The sequence below is a fragment of the Macrotis lagotis genome, chromosome 7 (assembly GCF_037893015.1).
Source record: "Macrotis lagotis isolate mMagLag1 chromosome 7, bilby.v1.9.chrom.fasta, whole genome shotgun sequence".
Classification (NCBI taxonomy): domain Eukaryota; kingdom Metazoa; phylum Chordata; class Mammalia; order Peramelemorphia; family Peramelidae; genus Macrotis; species Macrotis lagotis.
In genome coordinates this window covers 172373006-172396959 of record NC_133664.1, presented here as the reverse complement: position 1 = coordinate 172396959, position 23954 = coordinate 172373006, and the positions used below count along the sequence as shown (strand labels likewise).

The 23954-nt window shown below is 33.5% G+C and overlaps 1 protein-coding gene across 7 annotated transcripts in view; it reads right to left on the bottom strand.

Annotated features, from left to right (window-relative positions):
* FRMD4A (FERM domain containing 4A) overlaps nucleotides 1–23954 on the bottom strand; it is a 573082-nt gene that overhangs the window by 100888 nt on the left and 448240 nt on the right. For all 7 annotated transcript variants that reach the window (XM_074194087.1, XM_074194085.1, XM_074194086.1 and 4 more), the window contains exons 8-10: nucleotides 6950–7033; nucleotides 2281–2346; nucleotides 1984–2041 (exon numbers count right to left, since the gene is read on the bottom strand). In XM_074194087.1, the coding sequence (XP_074050188.1) occupies nucleotides 1984–2041; nucleotides 2281–2346; nucleotides 6950–7033 (208 nt within the window). The remainder of the gene's footprint in view (nucleotides 1–1983; nucleotides 2042–2280; nucleotides 2347–6949; nucleotides 7034–23954) is intronic.

Genomic DNA, 23954 nt, shown 5'->3' with positions numbered 1-23954 from the left:
ATTTATATTTATAACCCCATTAAAAAACTGCAAGAGTGAAATATAGGGCTACAAAATGTTGTCTTGATATAACTGATTTAGGCAGTCTTGAACTCCTATGCTTTTTGCTTAAAGAGGTAGATGAGCAATTACTGTTGCTTTGAAATTCCAAAAAAGTCAAAAATCCAAAGTCATTTAGTCTCCTTGCTGTTCATTAACTAAGTATATAAAAAAGCACATTTCAAAAGTTTACTCAAAAACAACCTAAAAAAAAAAGTTTACTCAAAGACAGAATGCAGACAAGTTAGAGCATTCATAAAATGATCTTTTGTTAAATTGTACAGCAGTCCAAGTCAAGACCATGACCAGGTTTCCAGTCAGTTTCTCCTATTCTTTGGCTTATTTGTAGAAGCCCTTAGTAGGTTGAAGAGAATTCCTTGAGGAGGAAAAAATGAAATTAGATTTTTCTCTAAGAGCAAACTATGAATTAGAATTTAGAAATGAAAAATTCCAGGCTACTAATTTTTCACTCAGATCCCTATGCTATTCCTCAACCTGGAATATTTCTATAGTTAAATAAAAGAAAAATGCATAATTTTGTTTCCATAAGGCTTCTCTTAAAATAGCTGGAACCCTTCTAGATTCCCCCCCCCATAGCAATAGTAGGGTAAATAGGAATGAATATAGTAGCATTTAAAAGTACCTAATTTAAAAATGGGAGTGCTTCTCAATACTGTAGCCAAAGGGTAATGAATTACTAGTCATGAAGTCTTTTTCTTCAAGCAGCTAATTTAGTTACAGGTTTCTTTGATTACTATGCAATGAACCTACACGTCTTACAACTCAGGTGACTAGGTAGCACAGTGGAAGATGGTAGCACTTACATTCCAAGGTTGTTAAGGGGATAAAATGAAATTCTATTTATAAAGTGCTTAGCATATTGCCTGGCATGTAATAGGCATTTAATAAATGCTGGTTTCCTTCCTTGATTCCTTCTTGGGATTTGAGGATCCTAAAGAAGGTTAGGCAAGATTTCAATATAGGATCTTATACAACACAACCAAAATTAGCAGAAGACTGTCCAAGAAGCCCAGCCTGAAGAGTGTGCTATAGGATAACTCGGGATCACAAATGCCCTTCTAATTTGAAATTCTCTTATGTTCAAAAGTGTATGAAGAATTAACTAATTGACCTCATTAAACTAATTATCCTCAATTTCCCAAGGAAACAGAACAATTGAAGAGGGTCTTCATTACACAATTGGGTTAGATATCAAAAAAATAATGATTACAAATCTTGTAAGAGTTTGAAATAGGTTAACTATTCTAATCAAGAAGGGTTTTGAAATATGACTTTCAACCCTAGTTTCTTGGTATATGAATCTAACATTTGACTTTGTCATGGAAGTTGAGTTGGTTAATGAAACTTGAATAAAGTCTGAAGGAAGGACAGAGGAAGGCATAAAATGATAATTTATTAAGCACCTACTATTTTGTCCCCATCTTATATTTGAGGAAATTTGTCCTGAGTTACATATAAGTGTGCAAACTAGATTTGAATGTTGGTTTTACTGCCTCCAGGCCCAAAGATCTATTGATCTATTCTCTATGCCACCTAACAGATATATATATATACATATATATGTATATATATATATATATATGAAAGAAATTGATGTAAGACTAGAAATGTCTTATGCTAATACATAGTTTTCAAAAGAGATGATATTTAAAATTGCTTGGCCTTTGTTTCGGACAATTTGGCTTCTTGTATGCTATGACTTTTGTATTCACTCTAAATGGAAGGAACAGAATTTAGTAATTATCTTTATTAATTAATTATCTTGACAATTAATTATCCTTGGAGCATATAGAAGTTTTAACCAAAGGAATTCAATGACAAAATATTCAGTACAGTTTTGGTGGAAAATTAAGAAGAATATTTTTCAAGAGGAAAGTTGGTTACCCTCAAAACACTGGGTTCCCTCATTTTGTAGTCACTTACCTTCACTGCATAATAATGTACTCCATAGGTAGGGAGAGACTCTACGATGCTCATATAGCTGTAAAATAAGGAACACAACACATGAATCCCCCAAAATATGCCAGGGTTATCATTTAATAAAACTAGTTTATTCTATACTCTTTTACATGGAAAACCTTTCTTGCCAGGCTTTGAACTAAAGGTAAAATGGAACCAATTATTCTGAGGGAACTGTCTTTCAGAAAATAACTAAATGGTTCCCATACAGGAGCTTTTTAAACAAATAAAGACAACTTCAATGGAAGAGTTCCTACTTACTTTACAATTGCTTGACCTCTGGTTTGACCATTCAGCTTCTTGTAGTGTTCTATTACTCTGTCCTCACTGGAAATAGAAGGAATATAATTTAATTATTGTAATTTTTAAGTTGATGAGTGAGCATCTTGCTACCTGAACTACTTCTTCTCCCATCCTACTCTGGACACTGAAGAGTATATGACACTGGATAAATCCCTTACCTTCCATTAACTTCAGTTTCCTCATTAGAGAAATGAGATGATAAAAATACTTACTTCATAGTGTTATTGTGAAGATCAAGTGGAAATAATTTAATATGAGCTATACTTATTTATTTTTTTGACTTTTTACTTTCTTTTATTCAAGTCTTGGAGAGGAATGCCTCCTGTATATGCAATCTTAAGTAAGAATATTAATCACAAATGAGATACCAAATTTAAGTGAATAAGTAGTTATAGTATAAAACATTTTATATGGAAGTACTGAGCTATACTTATTAAGAATTAAGGAGAGGAAAAAAAGAATTAAGGAGAGAAAAGTTAACTAGTTCTGAGAAGACATGCATAAGCTTGGACATTCCATTTTGTGCTAAGACTTTTTTTTCTCTTTTGTTTTTCCCCTTTTCTTCTTCCTTTACCTCCCTCTCTCTTATCTTTTCATTCTCCCTTTATATCCTCAATAGATACAAAGTATAATAAGTAGAATTAAAAGAATCACACTATGATAATTTCTACAATGTAAGTGATCACTAAATAAATATAATAATAAAAATAAATAAATGTAATATAATAATATATAGCATAATATATATAAATTAGTAGTAATGATAAATAAATTTAAAATTACTAAAAGAAAATTAAACTCTGAATAATGGAGAAGTCAGCAAGTCTTGGAGAAAATGAGGTAACATATCTTCTTCCTGGCAGAGAGGTAGGGATCTATTAGGGAAAATATACATTTTGAAACAGATTCTAGTCTTGCATAAATTTTCCTTTGTCACAAAAAAGGGCTGAGTTTGGAGATGAGGGAAAATTAATAATGTAAGGACAAAATAATTTTTTATGCTATAAAGGATTTCAATGAAAAGTAAAAATGTAGAATATAACAAATAAGGGCAGCTAGGTGGCACAGAGAATAGATCACCAGCTCTGGATTCTGGAGGACCTGATTTCAAATTTGGTCTCAAACACTTATTACCTAGCTGTGTGACCTTGGGCAAATCACTTAATCCCATTGCTTTAAAATAAATAAAATTTACAAAAAAATAAAAGAATACAGTAGATACCCAAATTTCTCTAATACTAACTATTGACTAACTTTAGACTTCGCACTGTATCTAAATTAAAATTGTCCTTACCTAGCACTATTTCTGTTAGTGGTGTAGATGGTGATGGTGGTGGTGGTAGTAGCAGTAGTAGTAGTACTACTACTACTACTACTACTACTACTACTACTAATAGCAGCAGTAGCAGAACTGTTCATATTTCTATAATTCTTAAAATTTTATAAAGTTCCCTCCTCAGACCAGTCTTGTGAAGGAGTTAGTGCAAATATTATATCCATTTTTACAAATGTCCATTTTATTATATCCATTTTATAGATGAAATTGAGGTATGAAAGAATAATTAAGTGACCTAGGTCAAAATCACACAATGATTCAGAGGTCATAATGAGATTAGAACTCATATTTCATTAGACATCCCAGTTGAGTACTTTAATGAAATACCTTCCTCAATCCAAGCTGGCTATCTATTAATTTGTATACTTTTCTCTACTGAGGGATGTCTGACACATTAAAAAAAAAACTGGAACAGGAAAATCTCTAAGGAAGGGAGGGAATCTTTTTTTTTCTGTCAAGGGGCATTTAGGTATTTAAAACATCATTCAAGGATTATACAAAATTATCAAGTTAAAAATTAGCCTGCTATACTTGGTCAAAAATTTAATTAATTTATCCCTAAATATCTCCTAGATTTATTGAATTTCAGATCCCAACTGTCATTGCCTTGGCCACACCAGACCAAATGATTTCGAGATCCTTACAAAGTTCCTTGCTCCTACTGAAAGGAATGTATGGTCTTTGTTTATATTCTTAAGAGTTAGAAAACTTGAATTCAAGTATTAGATCTGTCACTTACTAGTTGTATCATGGGCAAGGCATCTGTCCTTTATGAACTCCATATTTCTCATCTCTAAAATGGAGTGTCTCAACTACATGATATCAAATTTATTTTTCAGCTCCAGATTCTATGATTCTAGGCTAGGGAGGAGAAGGGTTTGGTTTGGTATTTAGATTTATGAGTTGGAATATTTCTTCCCATCTGATAATGTATAGTATTTGACATGGGTGAGGATGATAGTTGAAGACAAAAAAGAAAAACCCTCCAAGCATGTTTGGATTACAGATATTTTTGATTCTGTTTTTCTATAATCAGGATATACTATGCGCATACTTATGTGTGTGTATACAAATTATAATTACATAAATACCCTTAGTTAAGGCCTTTGTTGAAAAAATTCCAGATAAATAGGTTGAACTACTGAATATCTGCCAACAATTAAAAATTCAAAGAGGAAAGAAGCCTATTCAATCAGTAGTGAGTTATCAGAGTATTCTATGCCATTGACTTGTTAATACAGGAACCAGGCTATGCAGCTTGAATGGACCTGCTTAAAAATAAAACTCCAGATTTAAACATGCCAACCATTCTGAGAAAAGCAAGGAAGCTCGAGACTGCCCACATGAGTATCAATGAGGGTACATAGAAAGGAATAGTGTGAACCTAAAGGGGAAGATAAATAACTATGTGTGAAATGAAGTACATGGGGGAGGTAACAGGTAAAGAATTTTGCATATCACAAAAAGACCATGTGAATAAAGTTGGGGGAGTTATATATAAGACTATGATTGTGTGGGAGAGAGGAGGAGGGAGAATTCCTTTTAATTTGATAGGACTCATAATTATATAATGCATATAAACTAAATTTCAAGATGAAAAATGCTAAATATGATTCTATTATACTCTTTAAAAGTTTTTCCATGCATTGATCATTATTGAAAGACTATTGCCTGCAGGTTTATAATTAGACTTTATTCTACTTGGCCATTTATAATTCTATAAAACTGCATTATAAGACAAATAATAATTATGCACTAACCTTTGTGATATATTTTTTAAAGAACAACAATTATATATTCATTTTTGAATTGAAGAAAGCCTTGCTTTACCATTAACTACCCAACCTCACACAAATAATTTTCTCTCTGTGAACCTTAATTTCTCCATCTTTAAAATGAAAGATTTGAACTGGATGACCTATGAAATCCCTTTCAGCTCTGATAGTCTATGAATTCACAAAATTTCACAAAATCATAGTGGTGGATTTAGAAATTTGATCATGTTGAAAATTAAGATAGCAATGTCATGGTGAATAAATAGGTTTCCCACCCTTTAGATTATTTCCTCAAATATTATTCTGTCTCATAGACAAAGTAAATTTTATGAGATAACTATGAATATGTTTTGAATTTCTGATATTAAGATATTCTCTCTCTTAGCTAAAGAGGTTTCCTAAAACTTGGTTTTAGAAACACTAATTTGGTGAGGGAAAAAATGTGTCCAGGCAAAGTGAAACATTGGTAATAGCTGTATTTTAGAATGCAAATTTATAAATACTATAAAAAGGATCATCTTATAGTATATCAGGATTGACTTGCTTCTAATATAAAACTTAAAAAAAAAAAGCCTTGATTAGCTATTTCAGAATGTTGTTTCATGAATACTGCTTCTTGCTCTTAAAGGGCAAAGAGTTTTAAATTTCCTAGTAAGCTATAGTACAAATGCTCTGTACTGGAATAGGGGCGGCTAGGTGGTGGAGTGGATAGAACACTGGCCCTGGAGTAAGGAGTACCTGAGTTCAAATCCGGCCTCAGACACTTAATAATTACCTAACTGTGTGACCTTGGGCAAGCAACTTAACCCCATTGCCTTGCAAAAACTAAAAAAAAAAAGAATACTGGAATAAATTTTAGGAAATGGTAAAGGGAAGCCAAATATAATTTTAACACACATTATAGGAATGCCAGTGCTACTCATTCATGAACAGAATACTAAGCTGGAAACTTTTCAAATTTTGAATTTACTTATAATCAGCCACTGAAAGTCCTATAGTTAGCTAAAGTTTATGTTTCATGGCAACTAGTTTTGGAAATGTGGAAGGTGGGATTAAAGAATAGCCCCCTCTCTTTTGAAAATAAAAAAAATTTGTCATTCCTCCAACATCATGAAATCTTGCAATTCTAACATTAGATGATAATGCTCTTAAAATGAAAAAGTAGATAAAAATTATAGAAGCAGTTGAGGATTCCAAAATGAAGCCATAAAGAGCAGATTAAAAACAAAACATTATTATTCATGCTCATAGCACATTGTGTTTTATTTTACATATAATATATAGCCTCCTAAGAGCCCTTTCCCTCAAAGAACTCCTAATATACTCCCAAGGTTATTGAAATATGTTTCCCCAGTCTTATAGAATACATGAGACAAACAACAGATGGGAGAATCCTCTCTGGTTAGCCTGGCAGAGGAAAGAATGGGTGAAAAGATTTAGCTCTTAGGCATGCAAGGGAAGGGAAAAACCTCAGGTTATATGATGAATGAAGTGTGGAGATGTATGGGAAGGTTACCAGTAAGCCAGGGATGGATGCTCCTTTAGTGCTTGGGTGGGAAGTGCTGGCAACTTCTTCAAATCACTCCTTACAATTTCATTGCTGAAAGAAAAAAAATGTAAAGAAACAGGATGAGATTCTGATAAAACATCTTCAAAAATGATGTGTCTTTCCCTAGTTGCCTCTCCCCAGAAATTCTACCTACATCTACTTGCTTTTACTGAAAAGTGGTGGAAACTCTATATTTTATAGAGACTTTCTTTGAAAACAATGCAACTATCTTCACAAAACTCACAAACACATAAGCATACCCAGAGTAGAATAGCTTTTACTTCTAGAGCAAAATTCACAGCAGAGTTCTTTTTAAAAAAATTATTACATAAATATTTTGTTTTCCAATTTTATAAATGAGTAGTTTCTACCTATCATTTTTGTAAGATTTTGAATTTTACAATTTTCCCCCCACCCTCCCTTCCCTCCCCTCACCCCCACAGGAGGCAGTCTGACAATCTTTTCATTGTTTCCATGCTATACATTGATCAAAATTGAATGTGTTGAGAGAGAAATCATATCCTTGAGGAAAAAGTAAAATAATAGAAATAGCAAAATTATGTAGTACTTAAGACAACTTTTAAAAAAATAATTGAGGGTCTTTGATCTTTGCTTAAACACCATAGCTCTTTCTCTGGGTACAGATGGTATTCTCTGTCACAGTTACCCTAAAATTGTCCCTGATTATTGTACTGATGCAATGAGCAAGTCCATAAATGTTGATTATAATCCCCATGTTGGAGAGCAGAGTTCTGAAGCAGAAATCCCATTGTAGGTGGAATGAAGTAGAACAAAATGAATACTTAAAGTGGCTCTGGAAGGGGAAAGGTGAGAGGGAGGGAGGAAGGAAGGAAGGAAGGAAGGAAGGAAGGAAGGAAGGAAGGAAGGAAGGAAGGAAGGAAGGAAGGAAGGAGAAGGGAGAGAGACAGAGATAGAGAGACAGAGAGAGGGAGAGAACATGGATAGTGACAGATATGCTACTGGTGGGAAATGTATACTTTTTAAAATTTTTTCCATGAAATTTTTAGAACTCTAAGAAACTGGTAACTTAGTTATCTTTTCTGTTGACTTTGACATCCTATTACAATAGACCTATTTTCTGGGAATGACTGTACAACTGAAAATAATTTTCTAAGTCAATATGTACACAAATATTGATAGCAGCACATTTTGAGATAGCAAAGATTTGGAAATAAAGTTTATGCTTATCAATTGAGAATTAATTTAAAAATTGTGATGCATGAAAGTAATGGAATAATCGTGTGTTATAAAAAATGAAGAATATGCTAAATATGGGGAGGTTTGGAAAGATTACATTATCTGAAGAAGAGTAAAGTAAGCAGAGCCAAGAAAACAATGTACAGAATGACTATATATATATATATATATATATATATATGTATATATATATATTCCATAAAACAATCAAAAACTAATGTTGCAAAATTATAAAGAACAAGTAATGCTTCAAAGAAGGGATATAAGAAGATTCCCCCCGATATGCTACTTTTCAGATGTGTGGTACATTATAAATAGTTTCATACTTTTAAAAATGTATTGACCAGTTTTGAAGATTTTTTTCTCTTTTTTTTCTTTATATTTGTTATTTGCTATGGCTCTGTAAGTGGGAGAGATGAAGGGAATATTGGGAAAATTTTGGTGTCATAATAAAATGTTCTGCAAATATTTCGATTTCCCACATACAGATTACACAAATTCTGTTTCTCTTGAGGTCTAAAGTCTACTTGAAAAGCATGGAGCAGATGCTCAGATTCTTTCACTACTGCTGAAACCTGTTTGGTGAGGAAGTGCAGAAGTACTAAATGCACTATCTTGGAAACAGAGATTCTTTATCACTGAAAGAGCTTCAGAGCCTAGCATAGGAGGGATATATCTTCTCCTAGGATGTTACCAGTTTCCATTGGGGAGCACAGATAATTCTTTGGTTTGAGGTGAAATAAATCTCCCTTTTCACCTCTGTCTCTTTAGAAGAAATGAACCTTCTCTTTGCCAAGGCAAACATATGCCTCATCCCATTCTGTCTTCTCCAATGGATTGCCTCCTTTATCATCTCCATTCTCTATCCAATGGCTCATTTCCTAAACATATCTGTCTCTTCAACTGGAAAATGCCATTTCTTGAGCCTACCATTACTGCTGGCTGTAGACATATATCCATTATCTCTATTTTTTAACTAAACTTCTTGAGAAAATCTTCATAATTGGTGAGTCCATTTTCCCGTCTCTCACACAATCTTTTGCAGTTGGTCTTCTGACCATCTCATTTGATAGTAATTGCTTTCTCCAAAGTCAACAATAACATTTAATTTGCCAAGTCTAATGTTCTTTTTTCAATCTTCATCTTCTCTATTTCTCTGCAAACTTTGATGCTGCTGATAACTCTCTCTTCCTTGGATATTCTTTTCTCTCTAGGTTTTCTAAAATGTTCTCTTTTTGGTTCTTCTCTTCCCTGTCTAACCATTCCTCTGTCTCTGTCACTTAGTTTTATCCAAATCAAGAACACTAACAATGGGTTTCTCCCAAGGTTTTGGTTTTTTTACACTTCTGCTATACCACAGGCTCTTATTCTGGGGACCACAGAATCAAGGGCTTCATGAATAGATTTCAGGAAGTAGATGAACATGAATGGAAAAAAATATTATATGATCTCAGGATCATAAATCTAAAGCTAGAAGAAATCTCAGAAGCCATTTAGTCAAACCTCTTCATTTTACAGATGAGAAAAATTGATGCCTGAGGCTGAATAACTTATGCAAAGCCATAAAAGTACCAGAGACAGACTTTGAATTCAGGACCTTTGACTCCAAAGTCAATGCTCATCCCACTATACCACATTGGTGAATATAGGAGCTGTCTGCCAAACAAGTAGTTAGACTACAAAAAGGAGGAGTTGCTTTGAGGTCTGTGAATTTGGGACTTGGAGTGATGAACAAGAAGGAAATATTCCATTTCTCATCTTTCTAAAACATAGTCTATTTAGTATGGAATATTTTATAAAAAGGACTATTTAATAAGAATATTCTATTAAAAAGGAACTTCACAATCACTGAATCCTGGCTCTACCATATACTTGTTGGGCAAGTGGTTTTACTTGTTAAGGTCTCATTTTTCTCTGTAAAATGGTGGTAGTGGTGTGAGTAGGTTGTATTGGATGTCTTTGAAGGTTTCTTCCAATTCAGAATCCTTTATTATTATGAATTTTCTTCATGGTCAAAAGTATACTAGGGTCAGTCATAAGCTGGTAAATGTTTAATAACCTGTTCTCTAGAGGAAAAAATTTATATGCCAAACATGATATACTTTAAACTTTAATCTACATTATTATATTTTCTCTATCATGTTTTTAAGTTCAGACAGGAGGTATCAGACACATTGTACATGTGGCCTACAACACTCTGAGAGCAGAACCAGATTAAAACATGATTAGCACATATTTAGCAAAATAAAAATACAATAAGATATAGGATCTTTATATACCAATCAGAGGCCTCTGCTTCTATTTGAGTTTGACACACTAGTCTAAACAATCAACAAAATAATAAATCAATTCTTGATTTGAGATGTAAAGGCTCACACTGAAATTTATTAGTTAGCTCTTGCAAGCAGGTTTAGAATAGCTCTAAGACAGCTGTGACTTTTATATGTGGCTTTTATATGAAAGGCACTGTATTAAATGCTTAGGGAGAGAAGAAAATGTATAATATGATTCTGTCCTACTAGAATTTACAATCTAATTGAAGGAAGATAGGATACAGTGCGTGTACACACACACACACACACACACACACACACACACACACACACACACACACACACGATATCTGAGAGTCCAAAATGACTCTTGGCCATTGGTATCAAAAGCTTGGTGCAGACAATACATGAAAAGAAATTTGGAGGAACAAAAAAAATCACTGTGGGTGGGTAATTAAGCAAGTTCTTAAAAGAGTGTAAGCCTAAAATAGTTGGAGAGAAGTAGAAGAGCAGTTTTGGTGAAGGAAATGGTATGAGTTTAGGTATTAACAATGCAATGCTCAAGGTTTGTTTTTAGCGGACATACTTGGACATTTAAATCTTCCTGATTCAGAGGGGATGTTTATGTATAGTTAAAATCCAAACTTGAAATAGTAAGGAGGAAGAAGATTATGGATATTTGGACTTTTTAGGCAAAAAGGAGTCACTGAAGATTTTAAAGCAGTTTCTTATTATGGTAAATGACCTATCCAACAATAGTTCAAAAACCATTGTAAACAGGACACAGATCACTTTTTTTTCACCATGTGTCAAGATATGTCAGAGGATCATTTGTGAATCTCTTTAAGTCTCTTTAAGAGAGACAAAGAGACTGAGGTTGGGATTTACTCATGATCATTAAGGTGTTTCTGGGGAAGGAGAAACAGCGGAAAGGATCTTTTTACTTACCAAACACCCAATTTGTTAGCAAACATGTTTTCCTGATGACAGTCACATATTTAACTTACTTGCTTAATCTCTTAGCAGGTTCTCTAGTTATCCCTCAGGGTAAGGTTGCATGGGAAATATGCCCCCATTCCCCCCCAAAATCACCAGAGCATGAAACCAGTTCAATCCATTAAAATCTGGAAGAGGTCCATGATATTCAATCTTTCCCAAAGGATAAACATCAAGTAAATGTTATATTTACCCTTGTCTATCTCATAAACATCAGCATTAACTTAAAGGAAGTTTTTAGTTCTACCAAGTAACCTAGATGAAATACATTGTGACTGAAAACTAGGAGAGACTGCTACAAATGAATGAACTTTATTACCAGAGATTTGTATGTTTGCAGGCCAACAAATGTATCAAAATAGTTTTTTTAATCACTAAGAAATAATGATTTTAAAAATAAACTTGAAGGATGTACAAAACTATTTTAGCAGATTTTGTGGTGGAAAAAGAGTTGGAAAATGAGGGGGGTGCCCATAAATTGGGAAGTGGCTGAAGAAGTTATCACATATAAATATGATGGAATTCTATTGTGCTGGAAGAAATTATGAAGGTGATGTTTCAGGGAAATTTGGGAAAGCTTGCATGAACTGATATAAAGTGACTGAAGTGAATAGAACAATTCATATAATAACACCAATATTATACAGACAGACAACTTTGAAAGGCTTGGGAATTTTGAAAAATGTGATGACCATTTATGATTCTTGAGGACTGATGAAATATGATATCCATCTCCTGAGAGAGACGTGAAAGAATCAAACTGCAAAATGAAAATATATATTCTTTTGGACACAATGTGCAAAATTTGTTTTGCTTACCAACACATCTTTGTAATAATAGGTGTTATATTTTCTTTAATTCTCTAATTAGAGTGGCGTGAGAGGGAAAATAGATTTCTGTACATAAAAAAATAAAATTTAATTTAAAAGAAGAAAATAATGCTTTCTATTTTGACACTTAAGAGATGTAAAGGATTTTAGGTCATCTTGAGTTGAAATGTTGTCTTTCATTTTTGAGGAGGACCAATGACGTCTAATATGACCCCTTAAAGTAGTTCAAAGAACTTGTTCAAGGTCACATAGACTGTAACTAGCAGAGACAGAATTCATACTCATACTGAATCTAATGCCCATAATTACCACTATGTTTCTAAGTAATTCACTCTCACTATGCTCACTTTTAATACATGTTCCACATACAGTAAACTAGTTGTTCCAATGTCAGTAAAATTCCATTTTTATGTTCACCACATTTTACACTACACTTCTAAAATAAAAGCAGTACTATTTTATGTTTATCATTTATGCTAGCTATGGCTGTGATAAACTGTCTTTTCTGAGGAGTGTTATTTTGTTGCCATGGGAAATCATGGCAATAGCTTAGGAAAGAAGTTGATTTCCAATAACTGAGCTAAAAAATCTTTGTCAAATAGTTTTGGAAATGTAGCCAAATGCTCCAAAGGGTAGGTAGCATCAGGCAAATGCTATCTGAGAAGGGTCAGCAGAATTCAAAATATGTTTGTTCTCATCTGGAGAAAAATAAAACATGTTATCAGAACAAACTCTTAGAAAAAAATCAGAATTGCCTCTGATTAAAGCGAGGAACAGAATATTCTTGGATGGTCTTTCTAAAGTGGTTTTCCTCACTAGTATAAAAAAGTTAACTAAAGTCAAAAAGCTAGAGTGATGTCACATAATGGGTTAATCTGGGGATATATTGAAAATATAAAATATTTAAACATGCTTTTGACCAAGTTAACTCTTCTGAACTACATCCTCTTGGTTTTATTGCTGGTTAGATAATTATTAAATGAACTAAAATTTCATAAAGAGAAAACATGATCGTTGTTCTTTCCATCAGTCCAATGAAGTGGATGCCTTTGTCTAGATCTCTCCAGATCCAGCTGCCCTAAAAGGCACAGAAGGCTAACCCTCTGTTTTAGGATGGTTACAATAAAAATTACTCTATACTAGAGCAGTAGGTAGTACTGGTGAGAAAAACCTTCACTTTTTTAGGTCTATGAGAAGGGATTAAGCTGTAATTTTGGTCATTACTCATGGCAGTCTAGCATCATGAGAACTTTTCCAATAAGTTTTCTAATGGTCATCCAATAGAGATGAAGTGACATTTTTGAAGACTTTTCCAAAGCCATGATATATGTTGTTTTGTACCATGAATAAAGATAAAGACCTATTGTCAGATATTTGTTGTCAATGAAGAGAATGACAATTAGTATTTTTATGTATTGTGCTTCATTATTACAAAGGCTAAACATTAATCTATTTTAGATTTCTGCCTTGATCAAAACTCTTGGTACAATAAAGCATGTTTCTTGAGTTCTCTTTCCTTGGGTAAACTATAAAACAGGTGAAACCTAAATATATTTATGTGGTTCCCAAAAGAATTTTTACTAAAAAGACCAAATAAAAAAAGGATTGTGTAATTAGCCTAAGTAAGAAAAAGGTGGAGGAGAACAACAGCTGTCTCCTTGGAGAAAGAAAAAAATGGACTGATGTCCACTCAGATGCATATCAGCTGTATAAGGCACAAGAAGTCATTTAAATTCCCACACTGCTCCCAGATAATCCACCAGACTTTTAATTTGCAATATAAGGACAGATCCATAGTATTAATAATAGGACGTAATGTTTTGAAATTACCCCAAAACAAAAAGATAAAATAAAATAAAAAAAACAGTTCAAGACTTTTCTATTTATCAGCCCTGCAGTTAAGGCTGGCTAATAGTTTAGAAAGACTAAGACTGTGAGAATGTTCTTCAACTTTTTTCTGATAGACTTATAGAGGTTTTTCACCTTTTTGTTTTGTTTCATTTTGTTTCATGGATCCCTTTGACATCTGATGAAGTACAGGGACCCCTTCTCACAATAATGCTTTTAAATGCACAAAATCAAATGTAGAGGACTACAAAGGAAACCAATCTATGGAAACACAGTTAACTAAATATTAAAAACATACCATTCCCCAGTTTGACCATTTCCTTGTTAAAGAAACCCTACTTCAAAATTGGTAGGAAAAGATTTTTGTTCTAGTCTTGCCTTTGCAACTAACTAGTAACATGATCTTGGATAAAAAACAATAACCTTCCTAGTCAACAAAACTCAGTTTCATTTTCTGTACAGTGAAGGAACTGAATAAATCCCTTCTAATAATCTCTTAAAAGTCTCTATCAGTTCCAAGATGCTTGCAGTTCTGTCATAAATCAGATCCTCTTCCCCCGTGCCCCCCCACAATAGACTCTATCCCTGGGAAATTGAACTCTAGCAAGTGAACTTTCCATAGTACCTCGCCAGTCCTCACTTCTGAACTTCCCCTTATATGTTGCCTTCACAATTAGAATGTAAGCACCTTGAGAAAGAGAGAAAGAGATTGATTGGCTGTCCTGCTTACTTGTTTCTTACACTCATAGGCCCAGCACTTTAGTTCAGAACCTGAACCATAGTCAGTAGCTATCTGTCTAAAATGCATTATCTGTCTATCTAAAGATGTGAATTTAATGTAATGATCTATATATTTGACTTCATAACATAAATCTCTGAGATTTTTTAGGTGAAAGGTACAATGTCAACTCAGCAACTATGAAATTATAGAATTACAAAATGAAAGGGAGCGACTGCCCCATTAATTTCCTTCTTTTGGTATTGTTCTTACGCATTAGAAGTATATATCCTAGGAACATACCCTACAATAAAACTCTTCCCTCCATTCTAAGGATGTGAAACTCTATTGTTACAGAACTTAAAACTATGTACAATGTTGCTCTACGGATGAACCAAAGATTTCTGTACCAATTTAGGATGGCAACTTCCTCATTTTACATTTTGTTTCAAAACCTTGCAGATTCTGTTCCTCTGAAGAGGTCTTACTAGCCTACCAAGCTTCAGCTGTTCCTAAATTATCTTTGACCCTCAAGGTCTTAAAAGATATTTGCAAATTGTAGGAAAAAATTTCCTCCCTATGAGTTACACAAAATAAGAATCAGATCAGTTCAAATTTCCCCCAAATAACTTTCTTTACGGTTGGAATAGGTTTGCAATATTTCATTTTTAAAAGATTCTTCCTTTTCTTCCTCTGCCCTCCCCCATTAAAGTTTCTAGCATACAAAAATAGAAATTTGCATATTAAAACTAACAAAATTATTTGAGTTTCATGACAAATCTTCCATACCCGAATCATTGTCTGGCTGGCTATTCCTTCTAATCAAACCAGAGATTCAGAACATCTATTAACTTTCCTTTTTACTCTAATAATAGTTGTTGAATCTCATGGGGGCAATCACAAAAAATATTAAAGAAAATAAGTCTCAAATGATTAAACAGCATAATAATTATTTGCAATCAACTCAAGAGATTGTGGAGAAGAGACATTTATTTAAATTCAAAATAATATATTTAGGTGAGAAAAAGGCATCCTGTGAAATGAGCTGCACCAGCTCATTAATCAATGTTCAATATTGTATCTTGGAGAGGTAGGAAAATAACTTGTGTTGTTAAAATAACTTGTGTTCTTTAAATCATAATCTTTACAAGTGTTTTTACTACTGAGAGTGAGTATTTCGTAAAAAAACCCCTAACTTTTTGACCCTTTGTTGCTGTTAATTTTTGGTAAGAATTCACTTGTTACAATTTCTTTATCCCATGACCTACTAAAAATATTTTTGTGTAACTGAAAAGACTAAAATAGTACTTAACAGATTTTGAAAACTCCAATTTATATGAAATTTACTTATAAGTGCTCTTAAGAAAGGAGATATTTTGGGGTGGCTAAGTGGCACAGTGGATAAAGCCCGGGCCCCTAGAGTCAGGAGTACCTGGGTTCAAATCTGGCCTCAGACACTTAATAATTACCTAGCTGTGTGGCCTTGGGCAAGCCACTTAGCCCCATTTGCCTTGCAAAAACTAAAAAAAGAAAAAAGGAGATATTTTTCGGAAATGAAAAAAATACTAATGCTACTCCTACCTCTAAAGACCTCATCCTCTTACCTTCCTAGGCAGTGATACCACAGTCACAGAAAGTATTTAAGATAAAATATTAAAAGCTTTTCTTTTATTTGGAACAAGGATATAGTGTTTCTGAGTGTTAAGTAGACTTTTTCAGTTCACTTAAATGGTCTATTTCCCTGCTCTGAAATAGAGAAGGTAATTTCCCTTTACTAATAAAGGCCACTATTTGTGTAATATATCTCATAATAGATAAATAAATAATAAATAAATAATAAATAAAGATACACTTTTGAGTGTAATGTTTTTATTAACATTTTCTCAGGGCAGCTAAGGTTGCACAGGGGATAGAGTACTGGCCCTGGAGCCAGGAGACCTGAGTTCAAATCTGACCTCAGATACTTAATAATTGCCTGTGTGACCCTGGGCAAGTCACTTAACCCCACTGCCTTAAAAAAAATTTTTAAAAAGGCACAGAACATTTTCTCCATCACTCTCTTAAATCCAGACAATCAGCATAACAATCAAGCCTAGATCATAATGTTCACTATTTCTAAGATATAAATGCTTATATGAAAATTTAACAATTATGCTGCTTGAGTTATTTTGAGTTGGTTTAGTCATACTGTTGCCTATTATTTTATTTCTAAAGACTTGAATTATTACCCGTCCCCCCTAAATGGAAAATTTCTATAAGCTACAAAGAAAATTTAGGGTTTTTAGTCAATTGATACAATGACATTTTAACCTGATTTCTGAGCTCTGATAATCACTTTCTTGATCTGCTTAAACTGAACTTGAAGAATAGATGTCTTAGAGGTTGACCTCAAGTCTTCAAACCCCTACTTCTCTTCTTTGTTTTTCTGATTTGTTGAAATGGTGATACTAAGATCAGGGTTCCCTTTTCCTTACCATACAAGTCATGAGTGCACACTGTCCCCTGGGTAATAAAAGTTCAGACCAAAGGTCCTTGCATGTTATATTCCTTTAACTGTAGGTTTTCTTCAAGTGCTATTTGCTAACAGCATAATACATATTTCATTTCAGTGATTAACATTAATTTTATATAATATGACTATTTCCATTTCCCAGCAAATGTTGTTTGCTGACCTGGTTTCAATAACTAGACCAATTCTCTCATACCCCAAATTTCCATATAACAGATGTGTGTCACCAGGCCCTATGGATATAATAGGTATAAATATCTGTAATGAAGACATAACTATTTTGATGTCTATTATTTTTTACCAGTATTTGATGAAGGGCTAAGATACTTTTAAAAAATAATCAGGTTTGGCATAAAGCTTACTGATATTAAAGTCTACAGAATCCAAGCTCCCTGAGGGTAGGAACTTCCTCATTTCTTTATTTGTATTGGTAGCAATGATGTGTGGGTTGAGACAGGCCCTGAGGACAGGACAGCTACCTCTGAAAAGTATTGATTGTGTTATCCTAGGAGAATCTTAACTTCTTGGTGCTCCAAGGACATTGTTAAAATGACAAATTAGAGAAGAACTACATTCAACCTCTGCTTGAAGACTTCTGTATGTATGTGTGTATATGTGTGTGTGTGTGTGTGTGTGTGTGTGTGTGTGTGTGTGTGTGTGTGTGTCTGTATGAGGGGGTGGTGGTGATGGTAGTGGGCCTGCAAAACTTCTGAGGTATTTTTACATTATTTTTATTAAATGTTGGCAGCAAAATGATGCAGTTGATAGAGCTTGACCTAGCATCAGGAAGGCTCATCTTACTAAATTCAAATCTGGTCTCAGATACTTGCTACCTGGGTGAACCTGGGAAGTCATTTAACACTGTCTCAGTTTCCTCATCTTCAAAATGAAATAGAGAAGGAAATGAGAAACTACTCCAGTATCTTTGCCAAGAAAACCCCAAATGGGGGTCACAAAGAGTCAGATGTGACTGAAATGACTCAACAACAAATTGAATGTCTTTTCTATAGATGAAAGTCTGTACCCCTGCATTTCTCCCTTTTGGTCCTAATCCTAACCCAGGACTAAGGTGACAAGTGTAACTTCTATTTTTCACAACTATCCTTCAAATACCTAAAACTAACTTTCATGGTTCCTTCCCTATTTAAGGTTAAATATCTTTTCTTGTTTCAACTAATCTTTAGATCATGACTGTAAGGCAGTTCACAATTCTGGTTACTTTCTCCTATATGTATCCTGGCTTATTAATGCCAGTTGTATTTATATTTTTTGCACAGAATACATTGCAATATACAAAGTACAAAGCATGATATTATTTTTAGGAAATTAAACTGCCCTAAAGTGAAGACAGTTTCTAAAATATGACTCCTAGAATTGAACACAGAAATATATTAGATATCATCTGATTACAGCTGAGAACAGTAGCTATTTTTTAGGATGTTATGTCTTTCTTACTGATAGCTAGGTGGTGCTGAGCATTGAGAATGGAGTCAGGAACACTTAAGATGAAATCTAGCCTCAGACACTTTCTAGCTGTGTGACCCTGGCCAAAGTCATATAACATCTATCTGCCTTGGTTTCCAAAACTGTAAAATGCATGTAATAATAGCGCTTAGCTTCCAAGTTGTTGTGATGGCCAAAAAAATTTTTTTAAAGCACTTAGACTAGTACTTGCCACAAAGGAGCCATTTTAAAAATGCTTCTCTCTCTCTCTCTCTCTCTCTCTCTCTCTCTCTCTCTCTCTCTCTCTCTCTCTCTCTCTCTCCCACCCTCCCTCCCCCTTTCTCATGAAGTGTAGCATGTGAGTTTTTTTTTATTCTAATGTCACATCGTTACATCATATTGAATTGTCCATTGGTAACCTCAGATCTTTTTTAGACAAAAGATTTTCTGGCCAAAGCATCCTCTACTTTCTACTTGTGAAATTGAGTTTTTAAAAAATCTAATGGAAGACTTTATATTTTTCCTATGAAATTTTATCTTCTAAGGTGTGGTCCAATGTTTTGGATTGTGGAAGTAAATTTTTGGAATCTGAATCTCTATCATCCAAAGGATTAGAGCTCTCTCCTAGTTTGGTGGCACATGTGAGAAGCATACTACTAATATTTTTATTCAAAGAAATGTGAAAAATCTTAAACTATAGTTTAGGGCAGTTTAATTTCCTAGAAATAATATTATGCTTTGAGCTTTGTATATAGAAATATATGTCTTGTGCAAAAAAATTCAAATAAAATTAAGGAATTTTTGTATTATTGCATAATTGTATAAAATGGAATTTTTGAATATAGTCTTTTGGGCTTACTTTTCTGAAATTGTTGTAATTTTTATTTGTTCAAGAAGATAAAACAAAGTAAGGTTAAAATTCTCAAGATTTTTATATCCCTTCAGTCTTAGACTGAAAGATAAATAAATTAGCAAACTGTGACTTTTCCAATACCCTACTATTATTTAGCTTATTCAACTGCTTTGTTATACTCATTTTAAATGAATACTGTTTTCATTGACTGACATCCCAATTATGGTTGCATATAAGGTTATCATCATCATCAATAATAATTTTAGTTTATATTCAGGTAGATTTTTAAGATTTACAAAGCACTTCTTAATCTATTATCTCATTTGATATTCACTATAGTCCTATCAGATAGGTACTATAGGAATCATTATTTCTGTTATCCAGATGGTCAAACTGAGGTACAGGGAAGTTACATGTTATACCCATGTATTCTTCTAAATTGGATTGGAAGGCTGGTCTCTCCTAAAATTCAAACTCACTAATCATATTATCCCAACTAGGAGGGTTGGAATTGGAAGTGATAGCAAAGGCATAATCTGTTTATTTGATAATGATCAATAATTCTACTTCACAAACCAGAAAGTAAATTGTATCTATTAAGAGAAAACAAGGGAGAAAATGCTACATTTGAGTAGAATTCTTTTCTGAACATTTACCTAAAACTTTTAAATTACATTTCACGCTTAGAATTTAGTATATATCTACATATTTAGTATATTTTAATTTTTTACAGTGGCTTTATATTATTCACAATAGGACCTCCTTTTCTTCCTCTATTGACTTACTTATCCTTCTTTCTTAATGATGAAAATTCAAGTTAGAATTAATACCAAGTGCATAGAAAGGAGAACTGAAAAATTATAATCAGACAAATTTGCTAAACAAATAGAGCCAAAGAGAAAAAAAACCTTGCTTTGGGTTACTCATGAGGTTAAAAAAAAGTTGAAATTTTATTCTTTGGAAAGATATTTCAGCCTTGTATGTAGTTTATGACTTATCAGAGCTGTTACTAGGAAATTTAGAATCAAGTGTAAATTCACTTTAGGTGGGAGAAAAGAGCTGACTCTCTTAGTCAATAGAATTCCACTATGATATAAGAAGGAATTGCACATTCTCTAGATTCTAGTTCATCATATCACAGCCTATGACTCCCTACTCCTTCCCTCCCCCCACAAATTTTCAACCTTAGGGAGGAAGCAGGATGAGGTTGTCAGAGAAGGTTATGCTAGTTGGTGAAAGTAGATACTGGCAATGGGAATCCATAGTAACTTGATCCAGGTATAGTGGCCTGGGGCCACACACACACAGAATTGGGTTAGCAGAGAACTGAAATCCTTTAGGATGGACTGCCATAGGGAAAATATACTTCTTCGATGTCCTGTTGACCTACCCTAGGTGTTGATCTGTGTCATATATGTGCAAAAACTCTTTTAAAATTCTTCATTGCTAAATAAGTAAACTAAAGTCATATATATTTTATATTATATATAAAATGCATCATATTCATAATTATCCCATGTAAACTCAGGGAACTATTTATTATTTTGATGGATCTATAATCTCACCAATACATCCCTCATACAGTACAAATTGTATGCCATTCATATTTCACGCCTATTGGAATTCAAAAAATATTACAAAACAAAAAGGAAAGTGCTCCCTACTAGAATTTGAGAATTTTGGTGGTCTTTTTTTGGGGGGGGGAATTTATAGATTAGCAAGAATGAGAATGTATGTATATGTATATATATATGTATATATATACATATATATATATATGATAAGAATGTTTGGATTTTGTCACCATAAATCAGTAGGAATGAATTGCTTACTTCTTGAAATATTTCCTCCATTTCTGTAAGATTTTATAAAGTAGTCTATATCATATTCTGGTGTTTCCCTTGATTTCTATCACCAGGCCAGAAGATCAATAGTTGGTAGTTTAGGCAAATTCTGGATTAATTTGTTCTTGTGGTTGAGGTGACTATTTTACATTGGATAAGAAATGGTGGTAGTGTTCTATTTATTTATCCACATAGCTCTTCTGTTTATCCATATCCTAATTTTCAATGTCAATAGCTTGTTTAAATAGACCAGGTTGCTAATGCTTAAATTGTATATCATATCTTCTCACTGTTATTGTAATATTTGACTTGGTATTGATTTTAATCTTTGTTCTAACAACAAAAAACTAATTTAGAAATACCTTGCACATTGGTAACTAGTCATTTATTTTCCACCATAATATAATTCATTTTTTGTGATTTTGGGGGGCATTCCCATTCCTCAATTCTTTTTATAAAGAAAACATTATTGGAGCAGCTAGGTGGAATTACCTAGCTGTGTGGCTTTGGGCAAGCCACTTAACCCCATTTGCCTTGCAAAAAAACTTAAAAAAAAGAAAGAAAACATTATTGATATGGCATCAGGTTTTTGTATAGTTTATAAATCTTTGACCCTCTTATTTTTTGCACCTGAAGCATAATTTACAACCTATGATTCTTGTCTTCTATTACTTTTGTATCAGAATAATTCATTATAAATTAATTTGGGGAGGGACACTTATCAGATTTTTCATAGAATACCTTTTTATTTTCTGCAATAAATGTTGGTATATAACTAACAATTAATATTGAGGGGATAAATAAACTTCCTAGAACATAGAATCTTTTCTAGTAAATTATCAATTCAAGTTAATAAATAACAGCCTAAGTCATGAAAGAATTTTCCTTTGTGTATATAAGTTTATCAATCTGAGAGACTATTTGATTTTATGACAAAATAGAGGGAAGTTCTATAACTTGTGATAGAAAGAAATTCCCATAAAGTTAATATATAATTTTGTTAATTATATAAATAAAATGCTGTATTGACAGGGTCATCTGTCTCACTTTCTCTCTCTCTCTCTCCCACACACACACACTTTGTTTTTTTGAAAGGCAATGGGATTAAGTGACTTGCACAAGGTCACACAGCTAGGTAATTAAGTGTCTCGAGTCCTGATTTGAACTCAGGTCCTCTTGACTCCAGAGCAGGTGCTCTAGACACTGTGCCACCTAGCTGCCCTTCAGGGCCATATCCCCTAAAGAAAACCAATCTATTAAATACTTCTTGAAACAACTGTTGGTTTTCATGAAATCTAATTTTAGATTTATGCAGAGTTGTGAACAAAATGAATTCTTAATGTAGATTCTAAATTGTAATTACTATAGTTATTAACAGGAGGGAGGGAGAAAGAGAGAGTTCTTAGATCATTCTCAGAATATTAATATTAGATTATAATTGCAAATCATCTAAGAGATCAACTATTCAAACTTCCTTATATTTCAAAGGAGAAAACTGAGTAGCAGAGAGATTAATTAGGTCAAGCCAAAGGTCACCTAGCAAGGTCAGATGGCAAGTCAATAGCAGAGATGGAATTGGAGCTTGGGTCTCAACTGGAGTTGAGTCTTCTTAAATGCAGGTAAACCTTTATAAAGGATGAATTAAGCACACATTGCCAATTTTAGGTGTTAATGATAAATTTGGTATTTTATTGCTGTGGATAGTATAGTTGTACCTAGTTAGATTCAGAAAATCAGAATTTATTATTTCTTCTCTGAATTTATAACTTTAAGAACTTAAAATATAAGCTATCTCTAAGGATCCTGAATTTTTTTTTGAGGAGGAGGAGTGGGGAGTGGGGTGGGGGGGAAGGAGGATGATAATCTGAAACTTGTTCCAGGAAGTCTAATTTATTAGGGGATTCACCAGGAAAGCTCACTTATCTTCCAGTCATGCTATGTGTTTGATGCTACCAGCTTTCTTGATCAAGAGGTCTTCCTGTGTGATTCCCTCCCTCTCCTGCCAGCCACTCTTCTTCCCAGGCAAAGACAGGAACAAACAAACTGCTCAGCAGCACTCTGACAAATGAGGCCAAACCCAGAGATGGGGTTCCTCTGTAACAACACTACTAGCATTCTGTGTACTCATTAGGCAGCAATAAATTATTGCAGAGGCCAAAGCCCTGCTTCCTTGACTCCAGAAGAGTCTACAGGCCACACAGACCCAAGCTCTGTAATGCAAGATTATGTATTCAAAAAGCACATTCCAGTTTGTCAGGACATTTTTAAAACTAAGTAATTTTTAAGAAATGGTTCAGAAGTGGGAAAAGAGAGAGAAAAGAGGAAAAACATAAAAAACAAGGACATCCTGATAAATCTGAGATTAAATATAATATAGATTGAAATTCACTGGACATTGCGATAGTTGTCAAATAAATTTTACAAAAGCCCAGAGGAAAAA